The sequence below is a fragment of the Nylanderia fulva genome, unplaced genomic scaffold, assembly GCF_048542155.1.
Source record: "Nylanderia fulva isolate GAGA-0341 unplaced genomic scaffold, ASM4854215v1 Scaffold50, whole genome shotgun sequence".
Classification (NCBI taxonomy): domain Eukaryota; kingdom Metazoa; phylum Arthropoda; class Insecta; order Hymenoptera; family Formicidae; genus Nylanderia; species Nylanderia fulva.
Window position 1 is genome coordinate 31,503 of NW_028190588.1, and position 13,478 is coordinate 44,980.

Sequence of the window (13,478 nt, forward strand, 5' to 3'; positions counted from 1 at the left end):
CTCTCTTTTTGCAGGGCCGTCTAAAAAAATTGCGGACCATGTGCATTTTTCTATGAAATGTGTAGTCAATAGATTTTTTTAGAATTTATTTTAAAATTTGTTTTAATATATTTAATATATTTATAAATAAACAATAAATTTGCTTTAATTTATATTATATTTATATTAATATTTTATTAATTATAAAGTTTTATAAATAGATATATGTTTACAAATTTTATTATAAATATTATTATTATTTACACACTATACTAATGTTATAAATAATAAAAAAATTATATTGTTGATATATAGAAAATTTTATTTATTTACATTTATAAAAAATTACAATACTACACATTATTATAAAATATAATATGATATATGCCACTTACAGGATATTGTTATAATTATATGTATAAAACAAAATTTTATTATATAATATTTATAGTTACATGTATTTCTTATATTTCTTATATTATGTATTTCTATATCTATCTTATATCTATTGATGCATAAATAAAATTGTTTTTGTTAACTTATGTCTTATTCTATTTATGACTGCAGATTTTGTCTTTGCTGCGTGATTTAATCTTATTTTTAAAAAATTAACAAAAACTAATTTTATTAATTGATATCTATGATCGTTTAAATAATTTTGTTCAAAACAGTGGTCCTTATGATAAAAAACATTACTCGTTACTTTGCGTAAACTTTTCATTAAAAGAAACTGTAAAAGATTTTTATGTTGAGAAAAAATATTATTTTCCCTAAAAGTAATTTCACCTATTTTACACACTAATATTACATCAGCAGATGCATTAATTAAACCACCTCTTGATTTTAAATGCTGTAATTTTGAAAACGTTGTGTCACTTTGTAAAAGAGTCAAACAGACATTGCATGATAAGTCTTTTGATATTTTACGTACTATAAATCCTGCAATATAACCAAGTACATCATCAATATAATCTTTATTTATTACCTCAAATAGAGCATGAATATTATAACTGTGGTCATCATTTATATTATTATTTAAAATATCAATGTCATTTTCTTCAGTTATACAAATATTATCAATATTATCTTTATGTATATTAGTGGAAGTAATATTTAAAAAGATAGTATCGTCTAAAGCAACGCTATTTGCATATTTTGAACCGCTAACTTGTGCATGCGTTAGTAATTTTTTAAAGACAGCCATGAATTGCGTACAAGTAGGGTTGTTATTATGACCACAATGATTTCGTACTGCAGAAAAAAATAATTCCAAGTGGTCCTGGGATAACTTATATGTTAAAAAATACGACATATTACTGTTTTCTTGTATCCAGTTTTTAAATATTCCTACAATACTATTTAAAGTAATAATGAACCCAAAAAATCCAGTTTTGCGTTTTGAATGTAAAATTGAAACTCCTTGATAACCACAATTTCTTTATGTGTTCTTTTTCTGGAACTCTGAAAATAATGATAATGTATTACTAGCTTTATATTGTATAATTCAATTATTATTATATTACAAAATATTTAAAATAATGTTCTAAATATCTCTTATTTGTAAAACGCATAATCTAACCTAACTTTTTATAATTTTACTTTACACAATTTTTATTACATACTATTACATATCTTAATTTTATTATATAATATATAATTTTAATATATATTTAACAAAACTATGCAAGTTACGTATATATAATATAATTATATACAGCTTTAAAACAATATGTTTAAAGAATGTGTTACAATAATGTCTTATAAAAAATACTTTTAATGTACTTACTTATGCATCTGTATATCCTTTTTATTTTTATCATACGTAATTTTGCACACAAAACACCTTAAAACCATTTTTTAATTTTTAAAGATAAAGATAAACGTTTCACGTTATTCCAAAGCGAGTAGGCGAAGGTGAGGTGTCAAAAATTTAATGCTATGTTACTGCTAGAATTCTGGAGGGGGACGAAATAACAAATCAGAAGCTTGCAAGAGAGACAAACATAGGCCTCAGATGTAGTACCTCTCACTCTAAAGCAGGCGCGCGTTTACATATCGCAATGCTCAGTCCATTCTATATGTCGATGACATTAAGAGCCTTACCCCCACCATGAGAGTTTCCAGACCTGTGTATACGACCGTGGTTTGCACACATTGATTATATTTTGCATTTATCGTTCATACCGTTAGGCCGGCGTCCCATGAAGCGGATTATGCGGAAGCGGAACCAGCGGATCGCCAATCACGGAATCGTTCCGATAGAACTTATCGATGAGATCCATCGGAACGATTCCGTGATTGGCGATCCGCTGGTTCCGCTTCCACGTAATCCGCTCCATGGGACGCCGGCCTTAGGGTTGTAAGAGATGGCGACGACTAGTTATTTATAGGTATGCGCTTGTTGTGTTGGATTGGTCGCGTTGCTAGTCTCTAGACTAGTTACAACTAGAAGATTCCCTATGCCGGTATTACTAACGATAAATGATAAAAACGTCTAATTCTAAGTTAAATCATTCTCAAAATAGTTAATTATATAAGTTCTCGCAAGAATTGATGTTAGCGCGAAAAAATTAGGGTTTCGACCAATGGCAGGACGTCACACTGGTACAGTAAATTAAAGTGAAACAAAATATATTTATCTCACTTTAACTTAATGCACTAATTTACCAGTGCAGCAATAAAGAGAAAACCCACTAGCTTCTCTCCGCTTGCACTAGTTTAGTTTAGTGCAGTGCACTGTGAACTCAGTGTAGCAATAAAGAACAAATCTGATGTAAACTAGGCCATAGCGAACTTATCGAATACATATTATGAATTAATTGGTTATATCAGTTGCATTTTTCTATATAACCTCTTTTCTACAGGGTAAGGTACAAAATTTATATAAATCATTATTATACATAGATATAGATAGAAGAAAATAATTACTTTTAGATTAAAGTGTAAAAAACAGCTATAAAAAGTGACCATTTTCCTCTAAAACAAACTTGGAACTCGTGTTTTGCACTTATGATAACCTATTAATTCTATTGGTATCGCATTAATGTAACGAAATTATTTTTATTCTGAATTTTGAATGATTCTGATATTTAGTATTGTACATATTCTATTATTTCTGCGACTTAAATCAAAATTTTTAGAAGCATAGCAATATTGATTATTAGAATAAGAAATTATTTTGATACATGATAAGATGATATTCAGAACTTTTATTATATGATTATTATACTAACAATAAGTATATCATGTATTATTAATCGAAACATTTAAGTCAATATTTTTATAACTTATTTATCATGTGTATTTTGTTTACATTATAAATTGTTACATATTGTTATATAATATATACATATATATATAGATATATATATTTATTTATTTGTGATAAAATAAAAGATTTATAAAACATTTTATAACAATGTACTGGATATAAATGTATAGATTACTATATATTATATGTTATTTAGTAGGTTTGATTAATTGATAATACAATTACATATATAAAACAATTAAATTTAGTATTTAAATAATTTTTATATTTTGTATATACAAGCTAATTGCCATATATGTATCTAACAATGATATATATGACCAAATTTAGCAAATTTGACATTCTGAATATTAACTGTGCTCTCAATTTTACATTTAATTTTTTATTATTTTGATAGGGAAGACTACTATTATATATTACATGAAAAATAAATTATTTTTTGCAGATGAGTAATATAACATATGGGAAAAGAAGAAGTATTGTAAGAAGAATTGGTTCTTTTTTGCCACTGAAACCACCACCAAAAATATATGTCAGTGTAACGCCATTACATTCAATGACAAGTTCAATGATTAATGAAGAAATTAGTAACACTTATGTCGATACAATTGGATATGGTTCTATGAGGTCAGCAATTTGATATGTCAAATTATGATTAAATTTTTATATACAGGGTGTTTCCAGGTTAAATAGCCAAACTTAAAATACGAAGAATTTAGGACTTCAAAACAAACAAATATTTTATGTGGAAGTTTGCTCGCAAATGTTTCCTTGAAGAGATATTGACTTTTAAAATTTTGAACTATAGGAATGAATAATGCCAAAATGTCTGTTTTGAAGATCAAAGGTCATTGACAAGCTTGTGTGTAAACATAACAGGGTTTGCACTATAAACAAAGTTTCATTCATTTGTATCAAATAATTCTTAGTTTGTTGAATGTCAGTCAGCTCGTTCTGTTATTGATAGTGCAATGCTGGTTTCCACATTGGAGGTAAGCATTTTAAACCAAATATTTAATAATTATATTAAATAGATTATTGTAAAGCAATAAAGATGATAAATCTAAATTATTTCGATAAGAATTATTCATTCCTATAGTTAAAAATTTCAAAAGTTATTATCTCTTCAAAGAAGCGTTTACGAGTAAACTTCCACATAAAATATTTATTTGTTTTGAGATCCTAAATTCTCGTATTTTAAGTTTGGCTATTTAACCTGGAAACACTGTGTGTGTGTGTGTGTGTGTGTATATGTGTGTGTATGTGTATATATATATATATATATATATATATATATATATATATATATATATAAATTTTCATTCAATATTCAAAGAGTGACCCAAAAAAAGGTGGTTTTTTCGCCCCTTTTTGGTCCCTCGATTTTGGGATTGAACTGTGTGCCAAATGTTACCTTATAATGAGACATTAATCACAGAGAAGTTTCAAGTTGAGGTGACAACTATTATCAGAGGTAGGGGGGGGGGGGGGGGGTCAAAGTTCACTGACGTACTATCTTTTTTGCTTCGAAGCAATTCAACTCAAGAATTTCAAGCGAAGTGGATAACTGTAAAGAGCTTATCCCCACGTTTTTTAGATCTCTGAATACCAATCTGACATTAGATTTTAAAAATACAAAATGGCTGATTCAATATGGCGAACTCTACATACGAAATGTTTTATTTTATAATAAATTCAGTCAAATAACTTAAGGCTACATATCCTGGAATTTTTTGGATTGCTATTAATGAATTTTAAATCAAATATTTAAAATTCAATTTAATATGGAGAGCTGTGCACGAAAAAATGAATTTTTTAATGCACATGTTATTAAATATCTTTTAATTTATGAGAGTTACTCTAAAGAAATTATTCTTTTCTTATACACTTGTTTCTTATTTTATTTTATTTTTCTTATTTTATTTTATTTATAAAAATATACATATACATATAAAAATAAATATAAAATTGGAAAGATAATTTAATACTGTTACTTTAATACTAGATTTTAAAGAAATGATTAACTTGAGTCTGAGACTTTTTACTCTATTTTGAAATAATCAGAGAAAGTGTATTTGTCAAGTGTATTTATACTTTTTGTACTTGGACCATTTGACGGCACTCACAACTTATTTTTGTACTCATTGATAAAGTTAAAACAGGACGAAATTCAATTACAGAGTACTATTGTACATGTGAAAGTGGCGCACGAACTGTCGGATGTTGCAGCCACGTAATGACCATCGTATGGTTCCTTGGATATGCTCAATATCATGGAGTACACATACCCAATCCTAATATATGCGATGTATCCATAACAATTCCAAAAAAACGAAATTAAGAAAGATACGTCTCAATATGTTTTTACATTAGGAATAGATTTACACAATCAACAAGATAAATAATGTTGATTTCTTCAAATAAATTGCATTGGAAAAATCAATATTTTTCAGGTATTCAGCCACATTGAATTGGCCATTTTGAATTTCGGATATCTGATTTAAAATTGATTAACAGCTATCTAAAACCCAGGATATATAGCCTTAAGTTATTTGACTGAATTTATTATAAAATAAAACATTTCGTATGTAGAGTTCGCCATATTGAATCAGCCATTTTGTATTTTTAAAATCTAATGTCAGATTGGTATTCAGAGATCTAAAAAACGTGGGGATAAGCTCTTTACAGTTATCCACTTCGCTTGAAATTCTTGAGTTGAATTGCTTTGAAGCAAAAAAGATAGTACGTCAGTGAACTTTGACCCCCCCCCCCCTACCTCTGATAATAGTTGTCACCTCAACTTGAAACTTATCTGTGATTAATGTCTCATTATAAGGTAACATTTGGCACACAGTTCAATCCCAAAATCGAGGGACCAAAAAGGGGCGATTTTTTGGGTCACTCTTTGCTATTAAGGTCAAAGCCAAGGTCACCATCAGGTGTCCCTCTCTGAATCCTGCAACTTTTGTATAAAACATTTTTCTATTTTGCTTACCTTAGATATTTGCATGGATTGATTAAAATGGTCCACCCTGTATGTGTGTGTGTGTATGTATATATATGTGTATGTGTGTGTGTGTGTGTGTGTGTGCGTGTAATGTGTGCGTGTGTTTATATGTACAGGGGATATATAAATAAAACCATCATAATTTTCTTACTTAAATCGATTTTTTGTAATATTTGGCGTACAAAATATATATCATATATATATATATACACACATATATCAGGTGGCCCCGAACGTTCCAGCCAGACTTTGAGATTTTATAGGAAATTTAATCCTGAACAAAAAATTTTTTATAAACATGGGTCGAAAAATGCTTTTTTAAGAAGTTATTGCTCAAAAACCTCTGATAAAGGAAGAACAAAAGGTGAAAAGAAAATGAAATAAAAAAAATGAAACGTGAAAGAAAGAGCAAAAGGTGAAAGGAAAATGAAACTTAATAGATTTTTCTTGAAAAAAAAAACGGTAATAAAAAATAAAAATTTTTTTTTTATGAAAATAAAATAAATTTTTTAAAACTAAAATAGTACGTAATAGTAGAAAATGAATAAAGACGTTATATCAAAATCTATGGAATGTACAACAATCATTTTGATCTCATTTTAAAGATAATTTAAATCTACAACTTTTGTTTCGGTACTTTTTATTAAAAGATGCAGATTTTTCATGATATTTGGGAAAATGTGACAAAATAATGAGATAAATTATTTAGTGCAAAAAAAACGTATTCTTGTCATTAAAAAAAAATCGGAACTTGCAATGGTAACTGCATACTTTTTTAAAAAAACTATGTTTTTTTTGTACGAATGGATTCATTTTATTATGCTAGGTTTATGTTACAACTATAACCTATATATATATATATATATATATATATATATATATATTGTACTTAAAAATGATTAAGCTAAGATTATAGAATAAAACAAAATAGCTATTACTCAATTTTTTACGCCAAATATTACAAGAAATTGATTTAAGTAAGAAAATTATGATGGTTTTAGTTAATAAAAAAAATTAATGATGATCTTAAAATTTCAAAAATGCCTCCACCCATAGAAAAATTATTAATATATTATGGCTCTCTTGATACAATATAACGTTCATAATTACAATATTTTCATATCTCTATAAATAACGAAGATATTCCAGGTGGACGAAGGAGTTATTGGTTCTATATATACAGGGTGTCTTATTTTAAATAATGCGTTACTATTTTATCAAACCCCACCTTTCATCGAAAAATGTTTCATATAAAAATTCTATAAGAGTTGTTGACTGATTGTAGCTAGTCTTATTTGAGATGCAGATATTATTGAGATTTCGAGGTCATTATTATTTTTTTTAAATGAAACCATCATTTTCTTACATAAATCAGTTTCTCGTAATATTTGGTAAAAATTGTTAGAATGAAATAATTGAAGAAGGAATAGTGTATAAGATATTTTATGTTTTATTTTGATACATTTTGACAAAAAATATGAAATATTTCGAATATATTTATTTTTCGATAATCTTATCTTAACAATTTTCTGTATAGACTAATGAGATATCGGTGTAAGAAAAGCTTAGTTATTTAAAAAAAGATATGCAGTTGCACATTGCAAATTGCAATTTTTTTTAACTACAAGAAAATATTTTTCTTGCAATTTATTTATCTCACTATTGATCACAGAAAATTATCATCGTTAAGCTTCATATTAAATTACATATGTTTATGTTATTTCCTACTTGTGAGAATATAACTTTTAGATAAATCTACTTATGTAATTACAGGATATTTTATTTTGGGTTGACATTTAGATGAATGTACTTTTGTATTACAGAATAATTATTTTGAATTGCGAGAAGATGGACGAAATGTGCCGATAGTACTACTTTACAAGACATCTATACTTTTATGAAAATTAGTTGCTGCCATTATTTTTATATAAAGTTCACAGCTTTCAGCAATGCAACAAAGATCCTTGACATTGTTAAATTCCAGAAAGAGTAAGTATATTTTTTTCTCTTATAGAATTTTTATTTATTTGTTACATACGTTCAAGTTATTTCTAATTTTCAACTTCTTTCTTCTTTCTTATAACTCCAATGATGGCCAAATTTTAATCGTATGTTCGAATGACAACATATATTTAAATAGTTATGTCATATTTAAATGAGTGTGGCAGAAAGGAGGATGTTCAAAAAGTGCGATTTTTTTAGCAGAAAGTAAAATTCGAGTTCTTTTAGGTCTCATACAACTAGAATAATGTAAAAACTATAGTGGTTTTTCTTGGAAATGCAGGGAATATTTAAATATCATCATATGTTTAGAGAAAATCATGAAAATCAATATCTCACAATAAATCAAGATTTCTTGATGTTTCAACCGAATATTTTGGTAAATATTTTGGTAATACTAAGTTTCTAAGATCATTTAGAATGATTTTTTGTAATGTTAGTCAATTGAATATATTGTATATACAGGATGTCTCTAAAGTCCGACTTGGGCTCTTTATCTTGGAAATTGAACTTGAGATACGAAAAAATGTTTCAAATAAAAGTTGTAGGCTACCTATTTTTCATTACATATTCTTGTAAACTATCTCAAGAGCTTTCCAAAACCCTATAATAAAGTATTTTTTCATGGAGTACTTTTTGAGTTATAAAGATTTGAAGTTAACAATTTTTTGACATAAAATGTAAAATATTCAGTTTTCGGTAATCATACCTTAATACTTTTTTGCACGGAATAATGAGACTAATTAGTTGGTATAAAAAAATATAATTGCCTATTAAAAAAAGTATGCAGCTGCATGCTGAATATTACATATTTTTTTTTAACAATTATCTGTTTTCTTTATACCAGTTGATTGGTCTTATTATTCCGTGCAAAAAAGTATTAAGGTATAATTACTGAAAACCGAATATTTTACAAGATATTTTATATTTTGTCAAAAAATTGTAAACTTTAAACCTTTATAACTCAAAAAGAACTTCATGAAAACATATTTTAGTATAGGGAAAACATATTTTAGTATAGGGAAAACATATTTTGTAAAGCTTTTGAAATAACATACAAGAATATGTGATAAAAAATAGGTAATTCCCTTTAAAAAATTAAGGGTGATGACCTTCACGTGACCTTCACATGACTATTCAAGGTCAAATCAATGGCACGATCTTATGTTCTTCTTGAAATCCTACAACTTTTATTTGAAACATTTTTTCGTATCTCAAGTCATTTCCAAGATAAAGAGCCCAGGTCGGACTTTAGAGACATCCTGTATATACAATATATTATTCAATTGACTAACATTAAAAAAATCATTCTAAATAATTTTAGAAACTTGGTATTACCAAAATATTTACCAAAATATTTGACTGAAACATCAAGAAATCTTGATTTATTGTGAGATATTGATTTACATGATTTTTTCTAACCATATGATAATATTTAAATGTTCCCTGCATTTCCAGGAAAAGCCACTATGATTGGAATTAATATTTATTAATTTAATTATAATAAATACATTTGTTATTGAATTTTTTTAAATTATACTTTCTTAAGTATCTGCCACTCATTTAAATATGATTATTTAAATACATGCTGCCACTCAAAGATACGATTAAAATTTGGCTATCATTCAAGTCATAAAAGAAAAGAAAGAAATTAAAACTTAAATGTAACTTAAACATAAATATGTAATAAATAAATAATAATTATATGTATAAGAGAAAAAAATATACTTACAGAAGGATCCAATGAAGCCACATGTCAGTGTTGACAGTTCAAAATGAGGTGTCTTGTTACACTGTTGGTTTTATCTTTTTATATTTTCAATTTAAAAAAAAACTGTGAGAAGAGGCGACACAAACGCCTATAGATATTAAGAATTTCTCGCTTAAAAACGAAGAATTAATTTACGAGATCCGACTAACATCATAAGATCATATCACGGCGAATACTTTTATAAATTAAATATGACAAATTGTAACATGCATATATTTCTTATAATTCTCGACTCGAAGTAACGGACTATTAGTAATTTCAAGAATATTATGATCTATTTTTTGTAAGAATTATAAATTACTTAACACTGTTATACTGAGGAAGACCGCGTGCGGTTGAAACGTTTATTGAAATTTTTTTTGTAATTTTAATATATTGTTTATGGAATAAATTTTAATTGGATACAACATCTTAAATATTGCTCGATAAGTTGGCCTTTTTTTTTGAATACATTTGTTGTTTTATACAATACACGAGCGAATAGAAATTTTAATTGATGCTTCATATAAGAATCATGGCTAATTTTCATAAAAGTATAGATATTTTGTAAGATAGTATTTTATCAGAACATTAAGTATATTTTCTCGTAACGCAAAATAATATCCTATAGAAAAGTAATAGAAAAGTAGATTTATCTAAATAGCAATTCAAAATAAAATAAGATATTTTGTAATACAAGTCATCTAAAACTTAGAGTTACACAAGTTTAATATAATACAAACATAAGCAATTCATTTACTGTGGGATCTAACAATGCTAAGGACGATTGCTGTCAGCATTGCTTACATCTTACATCATTGTAAGTTACGAGTTTATAAAGATCACAGGCAATATTTAATTTTCATAAAAGTACAGAACACAAAAGTTTTTATATGAAAGCTAATAATATATTTTTATAATTTTTTGCAATTAATAAATCAGTAGTTTTTTTATATGTTTTTGTATTTTGTAGTTTTTTTTATATGTATTTGTATTTATAACAAAATTATTATATATTCTCTCTAATTCTCTCTCTATATTTTCTTCGCAAATATTATATATTTTCATATATTCAAAATTATATATTTAACTTTATCAATTATTGTTATAAGTTTTAATTAATATTAATATATTAGAAAAGTTAAACCCTTAATATTATTTATACTAATATAATATAATATATAACTTAATTTTGTCCAATATTATTTATTCTGCTATACTTTTATATAATTATGCCATAATTTTATATCATTTTATCACTTTTTTTCTTATGTTACACTATTCTACAATATTCTCATAAATTCCATTGATCACTTTATTATCACTTTTCTTTTTGTCATTTCTTTATACTCCGTGCGTATTTTTATAAACATTATTATCTCACATACATTTCCAAAAAAAGTAAATATATTTGCAAATAAATTTTACAAAAAGCAGTGATATCCCGTAAAAAAATTATTAATAATTAATAATAAATTAATATTAATAAATAATAATATTAAGAATATTTAGTCAATTCTCGAAATAAATACATAATATATACATTTATCTCGGCCAATAGAGCCAAACGCGATGTTATTGCGAAAATTAAGAAACTTAGGAATTCGTATCTTATGGTTGAGATCTCAAAATTCTCCTTGTTCCTGTTTTTACCCCTCCCCCCTGTAAAAAAATAGACGAGAAAAATATTAGTCCGAAAGCCGGCTGAATCGGGAATCGCACCCGAGACCTTTCGCTTGCCAGGCGACTGCTTTTCCAACTGAGCTATTCAGACACTTACAAAACAATACCCTTCTCAATGCTTTCACCCCAAAAGCGCCGTAATTAGGCCCAGAATTAATAAGTTTTTTAATGGTGATATGTGTATCGGGTGCGTGCGTGCGCGCGCGCGCTTAAAGAACATCAAAAACCATAAAATTTCTATTTGAAACATTTTTTAATATATTCCAAATTATTAATCAGTCACTAGTATTTATTATAAATTATGGAAATAATCAACCCAACTAGCAAGTAAAATCGTTTTATTCAATTTCTCGACGTTTCGACCATATGGTTGTGGTCCTTTTCAAGTGAGACTACAATAATTATTAAATATATTATTAATATAAACCGAAAACACTAGATACAATTTGCAATTTAAAACGCACGTGATACTTACTAGTAAAATAATAACTAATCAACTCTTCTTTTCTCTCCATGCAGTGTCAAATTATAGTAATATTCTTATATAAGTCACAAATAAAAATTAATTAAAATTAAATTGAGAGTGGAAATAAGAAACAGCCACAACATATCCCAACCAAGGATCGTCAGATTCTGATATGTTTATATTTTAAAATGCAAATATATTTTTCTAAAAATCTAAATATACACAATACGCAGTTATAAATACATAGAAAACATAAATAAGAATTATACAAAAACATTTTTTATATATCTTATTGTTCGACGGTAATTACTTACGTACCTAACACGGATGAGCGTATATACGGGAGCGTTTATAATTAATTTTTGAAAATGATATTTCGTAAAATAACTTTATTACACATGGTTGAATTTGGAAAAAAATAAGTTTTAAATTAGGTAAATCAAAATTTTTAATTTTGAAAAAAATAAGTGGTAAGGGTTTTAGAAAAAAAAAATAAAAATAAAAAATTTTTGTTCATATAACTTTAAAGTACTCTTCAAGCCATTAAAATTTGTTTTATGTTTTTTTTTATCTCTTATACCATAGTTTAGTAGACATTCAATCCTAAAGAAAAATACCGTTTTTCTTTAAAGGGGTGTTTCATCCCTTAAAACTCAAATTGCGCACGTATAAATAAATACGTGTCTTTTAGATTTGTGTATTTGACAATATATTTCAAGGAGAATCAAATCGGTTCCGGACAGTTGTGACATGTCCCTTGTAAGTTTAATTTCGTATTCTTCGAAATGTCCACCGATCGCTTCTCAATTCAATTCCATTCATGACTAAATTCTTGGGAATATTGGTGAAACGCGAAGTGACATCCAGCGAAATCATTTTTTCCGAGTCATTAATTATTTTGTCTTGAATATTTTTTGAGAATAACCAACCATCCTTAATATATGACCTTGGTTTACTTATGGAACATTGTATAATATCGTGGATATAGTTAGCTAGATTATAAAACGGGCTATCAAACGGATTATCTATTTTTTAATATCTTTTACCGTTTTGACGGTATTAACTCAGAAATATAGAATTGTATCACTCAGAAAACCGATTTTCTTCAAGGGGGTGTTTCACCTTCTAAATGTCGAGATACGCCGCTAAAAGAATATGAGTCTAATATTTTTTAATGCTCTACAACATATCAAAGCCCATTAAAATGAGGAACACTTTCAATCGATCCCTTGTAAGTAGATGTTTGATCAAGATTTAAAAAAAATTTTTAAGTGTTAATAATTTTTTAATTAGAATTCATATTGTGACAGATCTTTTCTAT

General features: G+C 26.7%; 1 protein-coding gene across 3 annotated transcripts in view; it reads left to right on the top strand.

Annotated features, from left to right (window-relative positions):
• Positions 1 to 2,671: 2,671 nt before the first annotated feature.
• Positions 2,672 to 13,478, top strand: part of LOC114934892 (mitochondrial fission regulator 2) — a 36,596-nt gene continuing 25,789 nt past the window's right edge. The window contains exons 1-2 of one of the 3 annotated variants that reach the window (XM_029307604.2): positions 2,672 to 2,844; positions 3,696 to 3,877. In XM_029307604.2, the coding sequence (XP_029163437.1) occupies positions 3,696 to 3,877 (182 nt within the window). In that variant the 5' untranslated portion in view covers positions 2,672 to 2,844. Of the gene's footprint in view, positions 2,850 to 3,695; positions 3,878 to 13,478 lie in introns of all 3 variants that reach the window. The other 2 variants (XM_029307602.2, XM_029307601.2) reach the window with 2 other exon arrangements.